The following is a 25,404-nucleotide window of genomic DNA, read 5'->3' on the forward strand; positions in this document are numbered from 1 at the left end:
AACATCCGTGTTATTCAAGGGTCAACTGCATTACGTGAATATTATAAAGTTATTTTTTAGAATCTTGAACTTAAATTTGTTTATCAGTTCAATACTTCAAAATTCTGAACATATAGCGGAGGAATTACGCAACTGAGCATTTACAAAGAAGTGTTCCCACTCTTACCCCCATGAGCACAGGACTGGTGATTCTCTCCATATTCCCCGATGCTCCCGGTGAGTGAGGGGATGTCGTGATGGGCGACAGACGTCCGGTGGCTGACGGCTCTACTTCAGAATCAGCAAGTGGAATCTGGGGCATCCCAGGTGGGCGTCCCTGAACAGTGAGGGCTACATAGGAACCAGCTTGGGGTGGGGAGATAAAAGAAAGGGAAGCGAAAATAACATTGTAAAAAAGCTTTTACAGCATTTCACTACTCAGTCTGTGACAATTCTAAAAACATCCAGTCATGTGAGAAAGCGCCATCATCTGCTAACCACTTATCTACATAAAAAGAACCCAATTTGTCTTTTTTATAAATCCTATAAGAATCTAAAAGAACAGTGTCATTTTCAGATAGCAAGTTACTACTACTATTACTTAAAAGCAAATAAAATGTATAGCCCCCAATTTTTTAATTAGAAAAGAGTGAATTAATATTAACCACCTACTAATAACTATGTTTAATTACTTTCTTAAATGCAAATTTAAAAGTCATATTTTAAGATGATATTAATTAGGCAGAATTTAACTAATTTTATGGAACATAATGATGCAATTTTAAAATTAATTTACAAAGTAAAACTGACAAAAAATATCCCACAAAAACATGAAAAAACCCTCAGTAAATTAGTGAGTTTTAATTTTAAAAACCTGGAGAACACAGAGCGGGGCAAGATGGCTGGGTACTAGCAGGAGGCTGCTGCCCTTCCTCCCAGCCACAGACTGATTTACAACTAAAACAACGTATGGTCAGCTTGGAAAACAAGAGCAGTGTAGCTGACTGGACACATTCGTCTAAAGAGAACTGAAGAAACAACGTAGAGGCCAGTATACGGAAGAGAGTCGTGGAAAGGGAGGGCCCCCTGGAGCTGGGATGAGAGGCCCGAGGGATAGTGCAAAGCTCCCTCCCCTTGGGGGTGTGGGACTCGAGCCCATGCCAGAATCTCAAACCCGGAGCAGCAGAGACTGGAAGGAAAGCCTGTGTAGCATCGGGCAGAGGGATCCTGGGGAAGTGTCTGCCTGGGAGGCTGGGTTCGTCCCTTCCTAGAGAAGGAGCACACCGGACGCTGGCAGCCTAGCAGGTGAGGTTCTCCTCCGGCTCTGACTGATGGAAAGGCTGTGCCCCGCTGTGCGGCTCCAGAAATAAGGGGGGCCTGAGGGCTGCACCCGGCAGGCGCTTTGAGGGGCCCTCTGCTTTCCTGAAAGGCAATGTGCCTAGCCCCAGAAAGTGACTAAACTGGTGTTGCATGAGGAAGGGAGAGACGATTCTTCCAACTCGAGTGTGGGGTTGGAGCCCCTCCCCCCACCTGTGGAGCCCAAGGACTGTCCAGCCTGTGGGGTCAGTGGCAGGGCAAATCGAGACGCTGAACCTGCACTGAGGAGAGCTGGGAGTGTGAGCGGAGCTGGGACTCTCGGCCCCAGCTTTACTGAGTGAGACCAGATGTGCAGAGAGATCAGAGTCCTGCTTAGAGATGTGGCACAAGGGTGCCTGGTCCTAGCAGAGCTGAGTTTTTTTGATGGCATCCCACAGCACCCCCCAGGAAGGCTTATATTGGGGAGACAGTGGAATAAGAGTTGGGCTTTGTGAGTACATGGTGGGGAGGCTGATCCGAGTGCCGCAAGTTCAGCCAGCCAGGCCCTGGAAGGAGGGGTGGAAGCCTCTCCTGCAGGCTGGGAACACCACCACTAACAGAAAACTGTTTGGATTGGCTCTCTGAAGCCCTAGACGCCCCCAGTGGATGCAGTTTGGTGGGGGTTGGGAGAACAGCTCAGAGCAGATCATTCGAATAGTAAGACCCTCAAAGGCTATTGTCTGGGACTAGGAAATGCTTAGCCCCTCCTGTGGGCTGGGCAGGCAACATTGTCCACCAGAGTCTCTTTTATTCAATTACCCTGAGCCCAGGGCAGCGGAAACTTCTCCTGCAGAAAAGGTAGCAGGATGCATCCAACCTGAACCTGCAGCAGGCCAGCTGAGGGGGCACTACAGCTGCAGGATATGGTGGAGGCTGAGGAGCTGGCTTTGAGGCAGAGGTTCATGTCCCCCCAGGGAGTGCCTGACGGTGAAGCCTCTGAGTAAGGAGCCCACTAGCCTGAGCTACGCCAGCCTGGCTCCACCCTGAAGACTCTCTTGGGAAGACCAGGCACCCTGGGGGGGCAAAGTCGCTGACAGGAGGAGGGGTGCTACAGCACCTCAGGCTGACGGGCACGCCAGGACTCCAGGATCCAAGTGTGGACAGCTCCTGGCATTGGCGAGCACAAACCCCGCACTGCACCTGCCTGGACGAACCTCACCAGGCTGGATTCTGTTCTCTTACGGCACTTTCCTCCTTTACTCCTCAGCAGTGTTGCTGATGTTGCTTCTCCTCTCTCGTCTCATTCCCTGCACTGGCCTCCTTCCTCTCCTCACCTTTTCCTTCCCTTCCCCTTTCTCTCTCTGCGTCACCTCTCTCTCCTTTGAACCACTGCATAGCGTTTTTTCTTCTTTTCTGTCTTATCTTTTTTTACCTTTTTCTTTTCCTACTCTCTACTCGTATTTTTTGCTCTCCCTTCTTTCAGAATCTTTTTTTCTGCTGCTTTTCTCTTTATTTTTTATCTTATTGTTAGTGATACTATCTTTTCCTCTCTTCTTTGTTTACTGCTTTTGTTCTCCTTACTCTTGCCTAATTCTCTTCTCTTTTGTGCTGTTTCAACAGCAGTGCTGTTGTCGGGATCTACTGTATGCTGTTTGTTTGGTTTGGTTTTGTGTTCCCCTGTCAGCACCTGTACAACACCTTGCACAGCATGGTTGTGGCTGAGCTTTACAGTGAGCCATCCTGAGAGAAGAGCCTACCCACAAATGGCACAACAATCAAGACCTAATTGCTAAAGGAGAGCCCAAAGAACCCACAAAGGGTCACTCCTAGAACATCCACCTCAGGAGTTCAAGGAGACCACACAATGGGGTCCCACAGGACATTCACTACAAAAGCCCACCCCACGAAGACTGCGAGTCCCAGCAGGTATATCTGATAGACAGATACAAACACAAAGAGACACATAAAATGAGGAGACAAAGCAACAACCCCCAAATTAAAGGAAAGGAGGGACAGCCAGAAAAACACCTAAAAGAGATTGAGGTAAGAACATTATCAGACACCGAGTTCAGAGTAATGGCTATAAAGATGCCCAAGGAACAGTAAGAACTACAAGAAACTAAATGGGAACTAAAAAGAACTCAGTGGAAACTACAAGAAACTTAGTGGGAACTACATTAGCATGAAAAAGGACATCGAAACTATGAATAAGAACCAGCTGGAAATGAAGAACACTGTATCTGACATCAAGAATATGCTGGAAAGAATTAAAAAGCAGGCTTGATGAAGCAGAGAATTGAAAAAGCAATTTGGAAAAAAGATAGAAAAAACGCTCAATCAGAGCAGTAAAAAGAAAAACACTTAAAACACATGAGGACAGTTTAAAGAAACTTTGGACAACATTAAACATTACAACATCCGCATCATAGGGACACCAGAGAGAGAAGTGAGCAAGGAGTAGACAGCCTGTTTAAAGAAACGATGACGGAAAACTTCACTAACCTGGTGAAGGAAGCACAGAGAGTCCCAGTCAAGATGAACCCAAAGAGCCCTCGCCGGTCTGGCTCAGTGGTTACTGAGGGTCTCCAGTTCCACCCTGCCCTCAGCTGCAGACTCGACCCCAGCCCCGGGCAGGGCGAGTGCGGGAGGCACCCAAACGATGCCCCCCCCCACTATCTGAGAGGCAACGAAAAAACATCCCTGGGTGAGGATTAAAAAAAAGATGAACCCAAAGAGACTCACCCCAAGACACGTCATAATTACAATGGCAAACGTTAAAGACAATTTTTGAAAAAAAATATGACTTTATTGATCTCAGAGACAGAGAGGAAGAGAGAGAGAAATGTCAATGATGAGAGTCATGGATCGGCTGCCCCCTGCACGCCCCCCCTGGGGATCGAGCCCGCAGCCCGGGCATGTGCCCCGACAGGGAACCAAACCTCAATCTCCTGGATCCCAGGTCAATGCTCAACCAGCCTCTGAGCCACGTCAACCAGGCCAAAGGGACAATCTTAAGGGCAGCAAGAGAGAGACTGTCAGTGAGCTGCAAGGCCGCTGCCCTGAGACTGTCAGCTGATCTCTCCACAGAAACACTACAGGCCAGAGGGAATGGCATGAAGTATTTAAAGTAATGAAAAGCAAGGATCAAAACTAAGACTACTCTATCTAGCAAGGCAATTATTCAAAATTAAAGGTGAAATAAAGAACTTCCCAGACAAAAAAAACAAGTCTAAAGAAGTTATCACCACCAAACCTGCAAATGCAAGAAATGTTAAAGGGACTGCTGTAATAAAAAGTAGAGAGAGAGGAACATGGCCATAAAGAATGAAAACGGCAAGAATAACTATCGATAACCTTAAATGTAAATGGATTAAATGTTCTAAATCAAAAGACAGAGAGGGTGGCTGAATGGATAAGAAAACAAGACCCAAATATATGCTGTCTACAAGAGACCCACCTCAGAACAAAAGACTCACCCAGGCTGAAACTGAAGGGATGGCAAAAATTTCCATGCAAACAGAAACAGCAACACTTATATCAAGAAGAAATGAGACTTTCCAAATAAATGACTTCTTTAGGTAACTGACCTTTGACAAAAATCTTTCTCTTCGACTTTTCAATAGAACTTTTAAATGTATTTCACAACTTGTTTGCAATTTAAGCCTACCATGGAACTCACTGTAAGTTATTTCACAATGTTTGAGGTTCTGAAAACTATTTTTCTTTTTATACTTAATGGTCACAAGTGCTATGCTTCGGGGGAATTTTTTAAAGGTTTTCCAGTTCATTTGGCCACTGTGTCCAGTTTCTCAATCTCCTCCCTCTCAGGTGGCTTAGACATTTCTTTCAAATATATGCTTTCAATGTTACCAAGATGACAAGGATATTATAATCAACCACATATAATGCAATTATTTAGTTACGAATTTTCACCTCAGACTTTCCTTTAATGCAGGAGTCATCAAACTCTAGCCAAGGGACTTAACCTAGCCCACAGACTGTTTTGGCAAATAAAGTTTTATTGAAACACAGCCAAGTTCATTCATTTACATACTGTCCATGGTTGTTTTTCTGCTACAACGACAGAGTCAAGTAGTAAACCACGGGGCCCACAAAGCCTAAAATACTGTCTGGTCTATTATAGGAAACGTGTGCTGATCCTTGCTTCAGGGTTTCAGAAAACAATTAAAACAATAACATTCACCTACATTTGATTAACTTCACCACCTCCACGTGATTTGAATGAGTCACCAGAGTCCCATTCACCTGCAGGAAAATGAAACAGTGTGTGTGAGATGCATTCTATTGACACAATGGGCAATGTGATTTCAGGAATTATTATATGGAGTATACCCAGTTATAATACAGCAGGTGGGGCTATGTAGATATTAAAATATGCATATATCTGATTCAATACTCACTTTTTCCACTATTCCATAAGGCATACTCAGCAACAAAACGAACTTGAATGCAAAGTAAGCCTTGATTGAAAGGGCGTTACAATGTATTCCCATGACAGGCAACCAAACGTACCACTGAACAGATTTACAAATCCTTCACAGTCGAGGGTCTTGCAAACAGAAAGTATCTCTTTGCTTTTAATTACAAATTCAGTGATTTGTCAAAATCATAATGTACTTTTAAAAGATGAAAAAATAAATATTTCCAAAATGATATTCAACTTGCTTTTAGTTTCCCAAGTATGACCTAAATCTTTACAATGAAATTTATTTTTCGGAGAGGCTAAAGGTAGGAAATGTTATGCAAAGTCTTCACTAAACAAAACAAATTAAGGTAAAAACATTAAACATGGATCTAACATGAAATTTTTTTTTCTCTGACACAATACTGGTTTTATTAAGTTCAATGCTATCAGTGTACAAAATAGAAGTAAAGGTGTACTCATCACGCCCAACAGAAACGACCACTGTTAACATGGTTATTCTAGCATATACATATCACATGCACAGACACATATACATATAAATTATAACTGCCTTTTTTCTGCAAATAAATAAATGCCTTTTACTGTATTGTGGGTATCTTTCATTATAGATACACACATTTTTAAAAGCTGCAAATAAAATGTAACTTATTTCTCCAGCCCTCAGATTATGCATATTTAGGTTGTTTATAAGTTTTCAATATGATGAAGCCAAAATGAATTTCCCTGTATATATATCATTTCACATATGTACACTTATTTCCTTTAGACATGTTCCTAAAAGCAAAATTGTTGGTCAAAGGTTATATACTTAAAGTATGTAACTTTTGATACATGTTCACAAATTTCCATCCAAACATATTTTACCTAACTTATACTCATTACAAGCTTCTGACTGTAGCCATTTACCACAACCAAACTATACCTACTGTGTATTATCAATCTCTAAAATTTCTGACAACCAAATGTATTTTCACCTACCTTTATCAGTGAGGCTGGGGAATTGCCTGATAAAATTATCTGCCCATTTTCCTATTAGTTTATTCTTTTCTTAGTAACTGAAGAGTGCTCTTTATAATTAAGGATACATTCTGTAATATGTTTCAAATACTTTTTTCCAGATTGTGGTTTGTAAATATGTTTATGGTGTCTTTTCCTGTATAGTAATTTTGTTTCAAGAAATCAAATGAATCAACTGTCTCAAGAGTAATTACTGACTCATTGTTTCCTTACTGGTCAGAATTGAAGGCCTGATTCTGGATTTGTTCCACTGATAGGTCTATACCTAGACTAGTCACTTGCTTTAGATAATCCACACCATGTCACCTCACACAAACCTATATTTATAAATAACATACTTTTTTCATTAGCTATTTTTATACCTTTGTGAAGTTCATTTGAAAGAATAATCAGTTTAAGTAACAGCACACCTTCCCAATTTTAATAGTATATTTTGATGAGAATTACTTGCAGAAATATTAATACGGAGAGGAATGATCTTCACAACAGTGAGTTACCATCCTATCAGGAACATATATGACTCCATTTAGTCAGACCTTTTATGGTGCCTTTCAATATAGGGTAATATTAATTTTTTAATAAATAAAATAGCCCGGCCGGGTGTGGCTCAGCAGTTGAGCATCGACCTAGGATCCAGGCGATCGGGGTTCAATTCCCCGTCAGAGCACATGCCCAGGTTGCAGGCTTGATCCCCAGTCCGGGGCATGCAGGAGGCAGCCGATCAATGACTCTCTCATAACTGATGTTTCTCTCTCTCTCTCTCCCTCTCCTTTCCTCTCTCTGAGATCAATAAAGACATATAAAAAAAATTAAAAAAAAATAAAAGTTTTATAGCCCACAAATCCATCATATGCACTGCTTTTTCAAAAATTCAAGTGAAAAAAATCAAAATATGGCTAATACATGCTGTTTTTTTAAATTCTACCATAAACTCTTTAATAGTTTTTTCCTTACCTTGATGATTCGATCACCTGTCTGTACTCCGGCCCGCATGGCTGCTCCATCTGTGAGAGAAATTCATTACTGAAAGTGTAACTTACTTGCACTCACGACAACCTTCTGGGAAGAGGGGCGGCACAGCAACGTGCTCAGGAACATGTGCTGAAAGTCAGACAGACGGGTTCAAGTGCCACCCCTGCCACTCGCTAGCTGTGTGGCCTTGGGCTGATTTTATGCTTTTCACTCTAAGCCTCAATATCTCCTATAAAATCGGTATAAAAAATACCTACCTCAAATTACAGCACCCAACATAAAAGAAGTATTCAATATATCGTAATAGCAGTAAAAGGTATTATTGTTGTTCTGGAAAAAGAATGGATATTTTTGAGCCTATAACCGTTTGTTTAATCTGTCTCTACCAAAATATCTCTAAAGAAGTAATATTCCACAAACTTCTATAAGTGATGATGCATAAAGTATCATGACCAAAGAGTCATATGATTTCTAAAACTTTAAAGCACAAAGAAAACCAACTGGGGGAGATTCATGCCCAAAACTGCGACACTGAAGATAAATCTAGCACCAAAGGCACCTAACCTGCAATATATATGATTATTTTATTCTGGGCAATACATACATTTCATTTAAACTTTTCTATTCTACTCTGTTTGCTCTTAAGTGACAAGACAGTTTTAAAAAAATGCCTTGCCTTCTTTGACAGACTGTACGAAGACTGGATTGTCTCCACTGACCGTCAGCCCAAATCCATTGTCATCCTTCTGGATGATCACACAGCGCTGAACAAGACCTGCACAGGAACCATGAGACAGAGAAAAGGAAGAGAAAAACAGAGAAAAATGATAATAATTACATATTAGCAATGAACTGTACTCTTTCTCAAGAAATACAAGGGAGCACATGAAACCCATATATAAAATAAGAGCACTAACCCCATGAACAAAAGAAACACAAGAATATCACAAAGTCATATATATCAGTGTCTCACTGGAGAGGCAGAGTGGAATTCCTCCAAGATTAAAAACAGCTATGGCAAACTGGAAAAGATGAAGTATTAGAGAGGAGACAGGTATAAGAAAAGCCCATTCATATCTATGCTATTATTTGTAATATAAAATCCTCCCCTACCACCCTGGGTTTTGGTGTTCTTACTGGTGTTTCACCACCCTCCCCCCGCAGCCAAAAATCAAAATATTTTGGGACATTAAGCTGGAAGTATCCCAAAGTAAATTCTAGAGAAATTCAATCTCACTCTCAGGAAAATATACTCAGAAAAACAGATTATATAAAGGGGAAAAAAAAGTGGGACATTTACACCATGGAATACTATACAGCAGTCAAAAAGAAGGATCTCTTGCCCTATGACGCAGCATGGAGACCTGGAGAGTATTATGCTAAGTGAAATAAACCACTCAAAGAAAGACAAGTATCACATGATCTCACTCATATGTGGAATCTAATGAACAAAATAAACTGATGAACAAAACAGACCCAGAGACATTGAAGCATGGAACAGACTGACGTTCTTCAGAGGGAAAGGGGGAGGGGAAAGGGAGGTGGGAAGAGATTAACCTAGGAACTTATATGCATATACACATAGCCCATGGACACAGGCTTTTGGTGAAAACCTGGGAACGGGGTCAATGGGGGGAAAAGGGGGAACATTTGTAAAACTTTCAACAATAATTATTTTTAAAAAAGGAGATGCTTGCAGAGCACCAAGAGTGCTTCTCCTGAAAAAGAGAGAAAAAGTTCAAAGGGAAGAAAGACCTTGGCTCAAAGAAAAAGCAAACAGAAAGGAGAAAAAATAGAAAAGATAAAGAATCTGTGAGCTCAACCAATTATTTTATCTCTTTCATATACTGACCTGATTCCTACAGGAGAATTTATTTTCCTTCTAGTTAAATAGCAAACAAAAGCTGTCAAGGCAAGGTGAGAAAAAGAGGGTCCAATCAAAGGAACAGGGACGTCCCATAAGAGAAGCACCTTAACACCCAGCTCTTTTATTATGGGTCAGATATGAAGATCCTGAACTCTGTGTTAAGCAAAGATTTAATATATACTTTCAGTTTTACAGAATCTAATCACTTCACCAAAAATCAGTATATAGCCCTGGCCAGTGTGGCTCAGTTGGTGGAGAGTCACCCCACGAGTCAGACGTTGCCGGTTCAACTCCGGTCAGGGCACAGGCCCAGGTGGCCAGTGCAACCCCCAGTAAGGGGCATGGAGGAGGCAGCCGATCCATGTTTCTCTCCCTCTCCCTTCCTCTCTCTCTAAAGTCAATAAAAACATATAAAAATAAATATATTAATACACGTAAAATAACAAGTATAATGATTAGGAAATATTCTTCAAAATACAGACTTTTATACAGAGTCATGATCTTTTACAAAACAAACCTAAAACTTTTCATGAGAAAACACAGAAATAAATCTTCAAGACCTTAGGGTAGGAAGAGATCATTTAGGATGCAAAATGCACCAACTATAAAAGAAAAGAACTGGTAAACTGGACTCAAAATTTAGAACATCTGCTCTTCTAAAAGACACCAAGAAAATGAAAAGGCAAGCCACAGACTGGGAGAAAATATTCACAAAACAAGTATCTGATGAAGAACTTATATCCAAATTATATTTTTAAAAACAACAATTCTATTATTCAAATATGGAAGACATTTTAAAAGGGACAAAGCCCGGCCGGGCGTGGCTCAGCGGCTGAGCGTCGACCTGGGATCCAGGCGATTGGGGTCCGATTCCCGGTCAGGGCACATGCCCGGGTTGCGGGCTCGATCAATGACTCTCTCATCATTGATGTTTCTGTCTCTCTCTCTCCCTCTCCTTTCCTCTCTCTGAAATCAATGAAGATATATTTTAAAAATAAAAAAAATAAAAAAATAAAAGGGACAAAGATTTGAATAAACACATCACAAAGAAAGAAATACTAATGGGCAATAAGCACATGCAAAAGTGCTCAATATCTGCAGTCATTAGAAAAATTCAAATTAAAGTTACATTGAGATACCACTATAGACTAACTGAAATGGCTAAAAAAAAAAAAAAAAAGAAAGAAAGAAAAGAGTGACAATATCAAGTGCTGACCGACGTGGAGCAACTGGAAAGCTCACACATCCCGGTGGAGTGTAAAATGGTACACTTTGAAAAACAGTTCAGAAACTTCTTAGAAAGTTAAGCATGTATTTACATATGACCCAACAATTTCATTCCCAAGAGAAATTAAAACTCATGTCCACATAAAGACTGGTAAACAAATGTTTATAACAATTTTTTGTTCATAAAAGCCCAAAACTAGAAAATAAAACAAGAACTAGTCATACATGCAACAAACATGAATGTATCACAGAAACATTATGCTAAGGGAAAGACAGTAGATACAAAAGACAGTAAACACTACCTGATTCCAATATAAAACAGACAAAACTAAACTACAGTAACGAAAACCAGATTAGTGGTAGCCCACGGACAGGGTGGGGAGAATGACTGCAAAGGAACATTAAGGAATTGGGGGGGGTGGAAATGCCCTATATCTTAATTAAGGTAATGGTTACATGAGTACGTTCATTTGTCAAAACTTACTGAACTGCACACCTAAAATGGGTGCATCTTATTTTATGTAAATTACACCCCAAGATTAAAAAAATGCGTTACCCCTTAACTCAAGAAACTACTAAATTCTGAAAAGTATTTGAATTCACCACTCCCACAAAACAGTCAATTGTAATGGGGCAGGGGAAAGACAGCCCATCAGAACTTAACCTTTTTCCTTTGTTTAATGTTGCTCCCTTCAAGTAACTAGGAAAAACTATAAATGGAATGGATATGAATACATAAAAACAAGAAAAAAGGCATTCTTTATAAAGTTCTAATACAGAATGCAACAAATATATGAATCAGAGAACTTCAAAATAGATTAAGAGCAGCGTTTTATAGGAATCTTTTAAAAATCCTGTGTTTTGAAAACATAAATATCCGATGTCCTCCTTTACAGTTATTTGAAATTTCAAAATGAATTATAGTCCAGCTGGTGTGGCTCAGTGGTTGAGCATCGACCTAAGATACAGGAGGTCACAGGTGGTATTCCCGGTCAGGGCACATGCCCAAGTTTCAGGCTCGATCCCCAGCAGGGGGCGTTCGGGAGGCAGCTGATCAATGACTCTCATCATTGATGTTTCTAACTCTCCCTCTTCCTTCCTCACTCTGAAATCAATAAAAATATATATAAAAAAGGAATTGCACATTGTAACTTTAAATAAAAGTCGGGACAACTGCAAAACTGAATATATATTTTTTTCATACTATATCCATCTCTCCCAGTTCTCCCAAGAGCTGCAAATCAGTGAATTAACGAATATTGGTGTTCATTGTGCTAAGCCACTGGGCAGACTCAGTTTCAGGTCACTCTAGAGAACAGGGTGCTTGTAAAAAACGAGGGTGAGCAGTAGTGAGGGTTAAGAGTCTGCATGTTTGTGTATTTCACTTTAATATAATGAACATAAGGTAATCAGCTTAATGCCTAACACATGCTAAGGGCTCATAAATGTTAAGTATTATTTTATTATGATTGAAGGTAGGTTGCCCTTGGATTTTCCCAATCAGAAATGTATCAACTAAAAATCAGTTAAGAACACTTTTGTGTTCACAAACTCCTGTCGTTTTTGCAAATTCTTCTTTAAAAGGATCAATCCTCATTTATGTCTTTGTCTAAATTTTGTTTTAACAGACAAGCAAAGCCGTTTTAAATGGGGCAGGGAGAGAAGGAACATTTAATAGAGCAGGGCTTCTTGTGACAGGTAACTTCAGGAGATGAGAGACAACAGGAAAGCTTTAAGCAACTTATCACTGCCTCTTATACGCTTTCCCTGAATACCCAGACTGGGTTAGTGAGTCCCTGCAGACTCCCGCCACACCTCTATTTACTCAACAGTACCACCTGATCCATCTCTGTTTCTACCCTTTCATTGGATTATATGCTCCTAGAAAGAGAACAGGGGCCCTATCTTGTTTACAATCTTATGTCAGGACCTGGCATATGTCCCGGCATAGAAAAACTGTTTTAAAAATTGCTAATAAATGAATGCAAATTGGAAAAGTAGGAGTCCAGGGATGGACAGAATCTCAGAAAGGAAGGTGATCTAGAATAAAAAATACCAGCATGCACAGTCAACTTCACCAAATATGCCCAAGGTGCAACCAGACTTAAGGACTAAGTAAACACTACAAACCTGTTTTCTCCAATTCAAAACTGTTCAGCCTGGTAACTTCCCCTTTTAATTCTACATCCAGAGGAGAAGGTGGGGAGCAGAGGGTGACGAGGAAAGGAGGAAGGGCATGTGCACAGCCCACGCACCCTTCTCCTCCTCCCAGCTCCACCACATTGTCCATTTATTATATCCGCTAATCTGAGATTCTGATGTACTTTAAACATAAGAATTACTAGACCAATACAAAAAGAAAACATACCTTACACATACAGCCAATTCAGAATCTATGAAATTCAAATTAATGATACTATTCTGTCCTATGAATCTATGCCATCTGCACAAACTTAGATAAGTAACTGAAAACTAAGCTGTCACATCATTCAAAATTCAGAAATCCAGCCTCTCAAATGCTTAGATCTATTATGTTCCTTCCCATTCAAAATCAAATAAGCTGTTTTTCTTTCTCGAGAGTGATTTCTTTCTATCTGTTGTAGACCAGAAGCTGTTTTAACCCACCACACACAACAAGATCACCCTTAACGCTGAAATCACCAATACTGACTAAATTAGGGTATCTTTGACACGTCCTTTTTGACACACAAAAAAAATCCACTTCTTTGTTTTAGCAAGTTTGTACTGACTGTCTGACTTTAGTTATTTAAAACTGCAGTCTGCAGATGCTGTGAATACAAAACTACTACAAGTATGATCTCAAAAGACTTAAAATCTCAGCAGGGAGAACCACAGAGAAATGACAAGGAAACAATGACAATGTTCTAGTAAGAACCAGACCATGGTACAGACAACAGGCCCTGTGTTATTTAAAAAAAAAAAAAAAGGCGGGGGGGGGGGGCGGAATAGAAGTGGACTACTAACTCCAAAAGAGCCATTTTCAAATTTCATTTTTCACTTTCTCTGATTTTAACAAACACACAGAGTCCATGGTTTGTTGGTTTGTTTTGTTAAATCCTTTATTGTCTGGTATACATATTAATAACTATAATTGCCATATAAATGTGTTTATCTTTCAATATGAATTAGATTTCTGTGGGCAGTATCCAAGCACTTTGCGTGAACACAGGCAGAAAAAGTGTTCAACAAGAGAGTAGGGCCCAGACCTCCCTGAAACTGTCACAGGAGTACTTCATTCTCATCGATCTTAGGGCCAGAGGAAGACTGTTCCACAACTATGTTTTAAGTACATGTAAAGTGTTAGTAAACTAGTGTATATCTCTATTACTGTACTTACCAAAATGTACTGCAATTCTTTCTTTTATGCTAGATTGTGAACTTCCAGAAAACAGCAACGGTCTCCTAGTATCTTTGCACCCCTATGACTTACAGTGCATGGCATATAATAGGTGCTTAATGAATATTTACTAAGTAAATCTAAATGCATTTTAAATAAAATAAATTTTAAATAAATCATACCCAATCACTTTTGGAGAAAACGTAAAGTCATAGATCTGAAAACTATGCAAAGTAGAGAAATACTTCTATAAGGACACTAACCTTCTGCCCTCGCTAAATTCTAACTAAAATAATGATTCCCATCTATTTTAAAATAACACATTTGTCTAGTTACAAATACATTTTTAAATTTTCTATTTTTTAAGGATTATGATATCTCACCTGGAAGCTAATAATTAGGTATCAGGCTCCATCATCAGTGACATAAAGATGATCCATCAGCTTTATATAAACACTACCCTTTCCCAAATCTCATTTCCTCTTTCTAACAAAGGACTTTTTCCCCTTTTATAATAATGTGGTATGTGAAAACCAACATAAAAAGACTGTTTCTACCCAGCTGGTGTGGCTCAGTGGCTGAGCGCCATCCATGCACCAAGAGGTGACCGGTTCAATTCCCAGCCAGGGCACATGCCTGGGCTGCTGGCTTGGTCCCCAGCAGGGGGCCTGCAGGAGGCAGCCGATCAATGTTTCTTTCTCATTGATGTTTCTCTCTCTCTCCAAAAAAAAAAAAAAAATTAATAAGATTGTTTCTTACTCAAAAGATAATTACCAAGAATTATATTTTTAAAATGAAAAAAATTAGGTCTTTGTAATGCTTTGGAGTGGGGAAGGGAAGAAGACATAAAAAGGTATTCAAAAAGGTGAGAAAGTTCCACTATAATACAGTCCTAGAAAAATGTAACAGCCATACTGCCAAACAGCAAATTAATGAAAATGCAGTGTTAAATTGCTGCCAGACATACATGTTCTATGAGTAAGACCTCAGGCAATCCTTTAAGGAGACTCTTGATTCTAAATGCACAATACTGCTGGCAAGAGGTGCTGTAAGTTCCGAGTATGCTGATTTCACTCTTTTGACTATTACTACCAACAGTAAAGTCTCTTTTCTAAGTTACATTTTCTTCTACCTTAAAATTTTTCAGAAGAAAAATCCAATGAATGAATCCACCAATTCTCTTTACTAAAATACTCATCCCAATTTCAAAAATCCATCAAAACTGAGTGAGTGCCTCCAGTGTGTCAAGCGTTACGGGAGATGTGAAGATGAATATAAGTACAAATAACTAGATAAAAAGCAGGATGTCAAGCTCAGATGACCAAAGAAGCTGAAAAGATCTAGGAAAGTCCGAGGAAGGAGGCAGTATTGGAATGGAGCCTGGAAGGGTGAGGAGGATTCTAACAGGAAGTTATAGGAGGCATAAACCTTTCAAGATACGGAAAGGGCATCAGTCAAGAACGAACACCAAGCCATACTCTGGAAATGACAATCTGGAGGAGAGCCTGGTACATTAGGTGGATAGGAAGTTAAGGTAGAATGATAAACTGGAAACAAATTACAGCACATCTTAATAACTTTTTGAAATTCCTAGCAAGTGAATGCCGAAATCCTTACTTCAGTGATACTAATCTGACAAAATATACAATAATGGAGAATAGGGAGTGAATCAATGTGAAATCAAAGTGAAAGTAAGTTATCAGTCTATTAACATATTCAAATGAAATGAAGAGAAACTGAATAAAGCCGTGGGGCCGGAACCAAATAGTGCAGGATGAGGAACACGGTGATGGTAGAATCAATGGGGCCTCGCAAACAGCTGACCGGAAAGGGCAAGGTAAAGGGAGAAGTCAAAAATAACTATAAAAAAGGCTAGTTTAACAGAACAATGGCAGTGCCACTAAAAGATTCAGGAAAATCAAGAAGAAGCTTTATTTCTAGCCATAGGGAACAATGATGAATTTCAGATTGTCATTCTGAATTTGAAGGACAGTTAGAGTGAAAGTATTCAGAAAACAGTTAAAAATATGGAACTGGTAACAGAAATATCAGAGACAAAAACTCAGGTCATGTCCACTTTTGTAAGAGTTAAGAGCAACCAAGTAAAGAAAAGACAAAATTATAAAGAATAAAGAACCAGGTTGATACAATATTGTAGAAACCAAAGGAAGGGCATCAGCACTGTCAAATGGTTCAGAGAGAAGGTGAGAACTGAGAATAAGTTCATAGGTTTTCAAGTAAATTTTCTAGTTTACCTTCCAGATTGCATGTGTTAAGATGTCGAATTTCAAGAGGTTAAGAAGCGAATGATTTATAAGGAATAGAAGGTTCACACTGTAGAATGCTCTTTGCAAAGTTGAAAAGGAAAGCAGAGAATCGTAACTTGGTGAGAGTAAGAATCAAACCAAGAGCTTTTCTTTTTACAATATGAGCTTATATAAGAAATAAAATATGGGGAGGGAGGGAGGGAGGAGAGAGTAAAGGGGACTGAGGGATAAATGGTGATGGAAGGAGACTGGACTCCGGGGTGGTGAACACACAATACAATGTACAGATGATGTGTTACAGGATGTACACCTGAAACCTATATAAGTTTATTAACCAGTGTCACCCCAATAAAGTCAATAAAAATACATTTTAAAAAAAGAAAAATATATGAATTTAAAAAATATATACTCTGAAATATCCAAGCCAGGATATCTCAAGTGCTAACACTTTGCCTCTGTTATGGACTGTATGTTTGTATCCCCCACAAAATTCATATGTTGAGTGAGCCAAAGCAAGCCAGAAGAGCTCTTACCAGAACCCAACCATGTTGGCACCCTGATCTCATACTTCTAGCCTCCAAAACAGTGAGAAAATAATTAAATTTCTGTTGCTTAGACCGAGTCTCTGGTATTTTGTTACAGCAGCCCCAGGAGAGTAAGAGTTCAAAATGGCACTGCTTATTTTCCTGGACAAAATACTATCGCTGGACTCTGCTCATGAAGCCAGGACTGAAGTTAGGAAGACCACAGTCTAACCCACAATCCCCTTGTTCAATCTCACTCCCCACCCACAAAAGCCACAAAACTTCTCCATCACAATATTAGTGAGAAAAATAGAAAATTAAGTATCATTAAAACTGCAAATCAGACAATACACCTGTATATGATCAACAGACTCCAAAAGGTACAGGGGGAAAAATAAGGTGATAGGGAACAAATACTGACCTACTATATTAGGTAGAAAATTAACAAAAGAAGTGAATACAAAACAAACACTTGGTTTCCTTTTAAAATAAGCAAAGTTTTGGGGTGGTGGGCACACAATGCAATATATAGATCTTGTAACATAGAAACCTACACCTGAAACCTGTATGATCCTATTAACCAATGTTGCCCCAAAAACTTAATAAAAAAAGAAAAAGAAAATGAGCAAAGTAAATCTATCTGATAAAACAGCTATAAAAATGGCTTAGAAAGTTGGTGGTCTAGTTTCATTCTTTTGCATGTATCTGTCCAGTTTTCCCAGCACCACTTATTGAAGAGACTGTCCTTACTCCATTGGATGCTCTTGCCTCCTTTGTCGAATATTAACTGACCATAATGGCGTGGGTCTATTTCTAGGGTCTCTGTTCTGTTCCATTGATCTATATGCCTGTTGTTGTACCAATACCAGGCCGTTTTGATTACAGTGGCTTTGTAGTACAGTTTGAAGTCTGGTAATGTGATCCCTCCCACTCTGCCTTTTTTTCTCAAGATGGTTGCAGCTATTCGGGGTCTTTTTTGGTTCCATATAAATTTTCGAAATGTTTGTGCTACATCTGTGAAATATGCTGTTGGTATTTTAATAGGAATTGCATTGAATTTATAAATTGCTTTGGGTAGTATGGACATTTTAATGATATTAATTCTTCCAATCCATGAGCATGGTATCTTCTTCCACTTGTTTATATTTTCCTCTATTTCTTTTTTCACTGTCCCGTAGTTTTCTGAGTACAGGTCTTTTACATTCTTGGTTAAGTTTATTCCTAGGTATCTTATTTTTTTAGTTGCAATGGTAAATGGTGTTTTTTTTTAGTTTATCTCTCTGCAAGTTCATTGTTGGTGTATAAGAATGCCATTGATTTCCAGATGTTGATTTTGTATACAGCTACCTTCCAAATTCGTTTATCAAATCTAATAATACTCTGATGGAGTCTTTAGGGTTTTCTATGTACAGTATCATGTCATCTGCAAATAATGACAGTTTTACTTCCTCCTTTCCAATTTGGATACCTTTTATGTTTTCTTCCTGTCTGATGGCTTTGGAGAGGACTTCCAGTAGTATGTTGAGTAAGAGGGTGAAAGTGGACATCCCTGTCTTGTTCCTGTTTTTAATGGAAATGGTTTTAGTTTTTGCCCATTGAGTATGATGTTGGCTGTAGGTCTGTCATATATGGCCTTTATTATGTTGAGGTTGATCCCTCTATTCCCACTTTGCTGTGCTTTCACCATACACAAAAATAAACTCAAAATGGATAGAAGACTTAAATGTAAGTCACGAAACCGTAAAAATCCTGGAAGAAAACATAGGTAGTAAAGTCACAGACATCGCACGCAGTGGAATTTTCACTGATACATCTCCTAGGGCAAGAGAAACAAAAGAAAAAATAAACATATGGGACTACATCAAACTGAAAAGCTTCTGTACAGAAAAAAAAAAAAAAACAGCCTCAAAATACAAAGGAACCCCACAGTCTGGGAAAACATATTTGCCCAGGATGCATCTGATAAGGGGCTAATTTCCAAACTGTACAAAGAACTCATAGCACTCAGCAAGAGGAAGACAAACCACCCAATTAAGAAATGGGCAAAGGACCTGAATAGACACTTCTCCAAAGAGGACACACAGATGGCTAAGAGACACATGAGAAAATGCTCAACGTCGCTAATCATCAGAGATGCAAATTAAAACCACAATAAGGTGTCACCTCACACCTGTCAGAATGGCTCCATCAACAAATCAACAAACGACTTGTGCTGGCGAGGGTGTGGAGAAAGGGGAGCCCTGGTGCACTGCTGGTGGGAATGCAGACTGGGGCAGCCACCATGGAAAACAGTGTGGAGGTTCCTCAAAAAATTAAAAATGGAGCTGCCTTTTGACCCAGTGATCCCACTTCTAGGAATATACCCTAAGAATCCTGAAACATTAATCAGAAAGAATATATGCACCCCTATGTTCACAGCAGTGCAGTTCACAATAGCTAAGATCTGGAAACAGCCCAAGTGCCCATCAGTAGATGAGTGGATAAAAAGCTGTGGGATATTCACACCATGGAATACTACGCAGCTGTAAAGAAGAAGAATCTCGTACCCTTTGGGTCAGTATGGATGGAACTGGAGAATATTATGCTAAGTGAAATAAGCCAGGCAGAGAAAGACAAACATCACATGATCTCACTTATACGTGGAATCTAAAGAACTTAATAAACTGATGAACACAATAGATTCAATGACATGGAAGCATAGATGAGTCTGACGAATGTCAGAGGGATGGAGGAGGCAGGTGGGTGGAGGGGGGGGAGAGTAACCAAAGAATTTATGTGCATATATACACAACCCAAGGACACGGACAATGGTGGGGAGAGGGACTGGGGAGGGGGTGGAACAGGTCATTGGGGAGAAAAAGGGACATCTGTAATATTTGAAACAAAAATAAAATTTAAAAATATTTTTAAAAAATCGCTTAGAAAGTTTAAACAATTTGTAAGTGAATAAACTGGCATTTGTGTTAAGTGTCCAGTTAGTGAATTTTACTCCAAGACAATGTATAATCTCCAAAGTTAGAAGCTGGCTTGTTGAGAGACCCTACACTAAAGCAATGTGACCGGTCGCTTTGTTCTACTCTCATACTCCAGTATGTCCAAGCTTTCCTTGGCTCCCTAAAGATTAGAGAGATTCTTTTTCACCCATGCTAACTGCTCACAGTCTGAGGAAGTCTATTCATCAAAGAGGTGATAAAATATTTGTAATGTCTAAGAGATTTAAGTTAAAATGCTCCCTCAGTTCTGATAAACTCATCCTTCTCTAAGTGCTTTTTGGGGACTCATGGCTCAGTTCCTTCCAAAAAAGGCATTTCAAGGGTTCTCAATAAACAAATACCCAAAGAATCCACACCCTGCTTCCCTATTACTACCAGGCTAACGGTAGGTCGGCACGCGTGTCAGTATCACTGGAATACTAACACCCAAATCAAACAGAAGCTTTCATACATACCTATCACCTTATTATCCAAAGCAAACATCCTATCATCTTAAGCAAACAGCAAGCTTTTGCATGCATTGCACAGATCCACAGATCTAGGAAAATGGGTGCATGTGTGTAAAATACAAAATTGCAAAGGTTACTAGAAATGAGTGGGGCTATATCGTGTTCCCACTCCTAAGGAGAGGATCGTCAATCAGAAACTCTCTATAGAGATCAGAGTAAGAGTCTTGAGAAATTCAGAAGCTACTTCTTACTTATGTGGAGCTCAATACTTAGGAAGAAAAAACATAAACCTGACATGTGTTTGGCATGGTACACATTCCTTGTTCAACTACTGTACTGTAAAAGGCTTAATTATATAGAAAAAACACTCACCACAAAAACCCAAGCAAAGAACTATCTAACAAAGAAGCATTTACCGCTTTATAACCAAACACTGAGGCCTCGTAATATTTAAAAGTAACTGATATTACAAGCTGAAGTCTCAGGAGATATAAACTGTAAAATGTCTTGAGGGTTAGGGAAATTTTCACATATTATTTCCCTTTCATGTTTATCAAGCTAGGACACAGCTATACCTGGGAAACTTCTATTTGATAGACTTTGGCTCTATTAGAGAAGACATGATTTTCCTTTGATGCCAAATCTGGAATTTTCTTTAAAAAAAATAACTTCTTAGTCTTTCAGAGATTATTTTTAAAGTCTTGGTTCCAGGCCCTGCTTCTCCTATTCACTTTTCTCAAAAAACAAATTAGATATCAAAACAAGGCCAGAGGGAAAGAAAAAGTAGGAAAAGGAAAAATATGTATGAACTTCACAAATATGGTTTATAGTACCCTTGGAAGACAGGACACAATCTGGAAATATTAGTGTTTCAATCATCTGTTATAAAAGTTGACCATTCTGGTTAAACCTACTCTTTATAAAGATTACTTTAAGAAGGTGCCATTTTGAAATTTTCCCACGCAGAATAAGCTTTGGGGAAACTTATGAAAGGCACAGGCAAATTCTTCAAGTTACAAAAATAAAATACTTAAGGTATTTTTGCTGGTGTGGATAAATTATGTAAGAACAGCATTTCCAGAAGATGAGGCAATTAAAAATAAACAAATAAAAAGTAAAATAAAAATTCCAAAGAACTGCTACCACACATTAAATTACACTAGCACTATACTTAGCGGAAAAGACTGGTAGCATGGATGAAATTCTGCATGATCCAAACTCTGCATGGGGCATGGGAAGAAGTTAAGGAGGATTCCACGCCTATTTGTGTTCTACGGAGGACCTCACTCAAAGATTCTAGAGATAATCACTTTCCGAACATGGACAAAATGAAAGAGATGAGGAGTAGTGTGACCTATTCTTACTCTGCAATGTTAGTTTCTAGCAACCTTAAGCTTCCACATCACAGCCACATTAAAACCCCAGGCTCCCTTTCCCTGCAGATCATGCCATGCAGAGCAGACACGGGAAGGCTGCAGTTGTTTTAAAAAAGGAAAGGGCATGAAGCAAGCTCCAAAGGTGCAAGGCTGAATTCGCTATATAAGCTTACCATATATCTCGGATCTACTCTCCTCTGAACTAGACTTTGTCTTCTTGGAGGAGCTATCTGCACAAGAGCGGGAGAAAAGGAGAGAGATATAGAAAATATGGAGACCAATGTAAGGGAAAAATTCATGGGGGAAAAAGAATGAATCATGATCAAGTTAAATCGTGCAAACATAAAGTACGAACATCACAGGTGACAGCACTTCAGAATAGTCACGAACAGTACAAGTAATGACATATTTTAAAGATTTACCAAAGAAAAGACAGTGCTAATAAAAATATGTTCAAACAAAATAACACAAGAATAGTCTACAAAATATATCATCTGACAATTTTAGAGACAGAAAAGCGCTAAAAGCTCTAATTATCTCATTATGAAGCACTGCGTATCACTTTGCTAAACCTGTCACATCACAGATGAACAATACGGAGTAAGTCAATCTAAAGAGACCGTGATACTTTCATGAACATAGGGCAGAAAACTGTGACCCTCATTATCAAGAGAGTAAGTAATCATGTAAATAAAAGCCTCTGAGCCCCATGATGTCAAAATTAGGTGTCAGAAATTAAAAATTATCGTTTAATGGAGACCCATTATCTTTAATGTAATATGTAGTATGTTACATATCATATACTCCTACCACCAAAACCTCCTAAATTGATGATTGAGGTTTCATTTTTTACCTACTACCAAAGATGCAGGTAAATTATTAGCTATTCACTTCCTATGCTTTCCTTCTTAGATAATAAAAATAAAAGCATAAAGCATCTTAATTAGATACAAAAAATATACTTACTCTCTATTAAAAATTAAAAATTTTATTTCTAAATGAAAATATCTAAAAACAGATACATTGTATTTATGTATCTGGGAACTTTAGCATTCACTTACTTTACCTTTTGTCACAGCAACATAAAATAGTATATGCACAAACAACACATCAGTTTCAAATGATGGAAGCAAAATTATCAAGCAATTTTTATAAATTAAATCCTTGGTAAATTTACAAGAAGAAAGCAAAAGCCTATATTTTATAAGAGGAGTTCAAACTATGTGTATAAATTACAGAATATAAATAGTAAAAAGTCTGCTAACATAAAACTCTAGGAAAGAGCAACACTACTGAGGTTGAAAGACAGCTCTGAGGTCAGGATACTTTTTCCTGAAGAAAAAGGGATTTCTTCATTTGCTTACTCTAAAATGAGATGATAATTAATTTTGAAGTTGCATTTTACCTACTCCAGACTTGAATTTTTAAATGACTAAGGAAATTGGTAGTTGTTATAGACTTGATTTTATGACATACTACTGGTTCATACCTATGATTTATCTTAATACTAGGTCCTTGGTTTTAACAAAATACCTAATTATGGCCTGGCCAGTGTGGCTCAATTGGTTAAGTGTCATCCCATGCACCAAGAGATCACTGGTTCAATTCCCCCTTGGGGCACATGCCCAGGTTACAGGCTCAATCCCCAGTAGGGGTCGTGCAGGAGGCAGCTGATCAATAATGCTTCTCTCTCATCGGTATTTCTATCTCTCTCTCTCTCTAAAATCAATAAAAACATTTTTAAAAAACCAATTATAATGCAAAAACTCTTTCTATTATCATCACTATATTTAAATATAATACACTTTACAATGATGTTTCCATAGTGGAATCCATAGTATTGAAAGTTAAAAATGTTTGCATTTCTCCTGAATGCAAAGGGTTTATGTTGTATAATTGAAGAGGAAGGAGAGTCCTAAACAGAAGTCCTGCTTCTTAAACCGGTGTTTTGGGGAGTTATGTAGCTTAAGCTGTAGTATCCTCAAGTTTACTCCTTTCAATATCCTTTGGAAGAACAAACAGTGTTTTTACCTGTGGGGTCAAAATCATGGGATGCACTGCGCTCAACTTTCTGCTTCTTATCTGTTGGTGACTCTCGGTTCAAAATACTTCCATGCCTAAATTAAATCAAAGCAATCAAACAGTTACTACAAAACAGTCAGAATAAAAACTCGGTTTAAAAATCTCAAGTGTGTCTTACAGAGAGAAACCAAGATATCAGTTTACCTTATACAGTCCCATAAACCTCTCTAATTTATATTTTTCAAGAAGTTTTAAAATTCAGTCTGTGCTACATGTTACTCAGAGTCTAGTTACCTGGTTATAAAAAGTACTTAAAAATTATAAAAATAGTATTCCGTAATAAAGCCTGTTTTATTCTTAGATATAACTGCTTAAATTCTTTCAGTGGTTTTCAAAGGCTAATCATTATTATTTCCATTCAACAGAAAAGAAAACTGTGCCTACAAGTAATTCAGTACATTTCCCAAGCCTATATACCATGGTCAGATCTAAAATCACTGTGTAAATATAGCACTGATGTCAGCCATTGAAAAAAATCTCGGGGAAGCCGCACTTAAAGCCTGCCTAGAGTTCTAGTCACAGTTGTCTTAGCCAAGCCCCAATGACACTACAATTATTATTATTTTGCTTATGGGCTACCAAATTATACTGATCAGATAATGGCTGGGCAGTAAATAAGACCATGACTATAAATACATACTCTACTAATTAATTGTAATGCCAAGATTAACAATGCCAAGATAAACTATGGTGTCATTAAAAATGTTAATTAGGAATGACATGCTACCTACATTTTAAACAATATTTATGACAAGATGAGAGAGATGCTTCAAAGTTCTGAGGAAGAGGCATTTAATCCTGGCAAATTAATAAATGTGGAGACACGGATATGGGTACAGACATTTGAACATTTTGGATTTTTTCCTTTACTGTCTTAAAGCAGTTAAGATTGATCCAGTTTGCCAAAGTTCATTAACTAAAAGCAGATGATAAAACACATCAAAAACTGGAATCCATTTACACTCCCTACGCTATTCACAAGTGAAAATAGTCACAACAGATTAAAATCTGTAAGAGAGACAACAATAAAAATAAATATAAGAAGAAGAAAAGCAGGAAAGGGGGGAAAAATAAAAGAAAAAAAAATTAAACCTCCTCATAGGGAGTGACCTTAAGTACCAATTTGAACAAACTTTTAAAATGCTTATATTAAAAATACTGAAATTATCAAAACAATGCCATCTTCAAGAAAAAATAGTAACACCTGTTACATTTTAAATTTGTAAAATATTTTGAAATTTTAAACTAAAATCCACTTTTTAAAACAAACAAATACCCCAAATGCACCATAATTTCAAAGGAATGCTTCCAATTAAAATTTAACCTAAATGTATGAAGTACAACTGAACAACTTACCTTATAGGTTTTTTGAGGGGAAACCTGAAACAAAGTAAAAAAAAAAAAGAAGAAACAAAGGATAAATGTAATTATTTCACTTGTAAGACCGTCATTAAATTTATTGTATTCTATTAAACCAGACTAAAAGATTTAAATTTTATGCTAACTTCCCCAAAGCAATTCAACAAACAGGTGAAGTAAGAAGCTGGATA

At 38.3% G+C, this 25,404-nt stretch overlaps 1 protein-coding gene across 2 annotated transcripts in view; it reads right to left on the minus strand.

The window, feature by feature from the left end:
- Positions 1-25,404, minus strand: part of ARHGEF12 (Rho guanine nucleotide exchange factor 12) — a 171,604-nt gene that overhangs the window by 80,514 nt on the left and 65,686 nt on the right. The window contains exons 2-8 of one of the 2 annotated variants that reach the window (XM_081152833.1): positions 25,211-25,234; positions 23,804-23,889; positions 21,946-22,002; positions 8,388-8,486; positions 7,694-7,743; positions 5,484-5,541; positions 167-345 (exon numbers count right to left, since the gene is read on the minus strand). In XM_081152833.1, the coding sequence (XP_081008959.1) occupies positions 167-345; positions 5,484-5,541; positions 7,694-7,743; positions 8,388-8,486; positions 21,946-22,002; positions 23,804-23,889; positions 25,211-25,234 (553 nt within the window). The remainder of the gene's footprint in view (positions 1-166; positions 346-5,483; positions 5,542-7,693; positions 7,744-8,387; positions 8,487-21,945; positions 22,003-23,803; positions 23,890-25,210; positions 25,235-25,404) is intronic. The other variant, XM_081152834.1, reaches the window with a different exon arrangement.

Source organism: Miniopterus schreibersii (assembly GCF_964146895.1).
Source record: "Miniopterus schreibersii genome assembly, chromosome: 12".
Classification (NCBI taxonomy): Eukaryota; Metazoa; Chordata; class Mammalia; order Chiroptera; family Miniopteridae; genus Miniopterus; species Miniopterus schreibersii.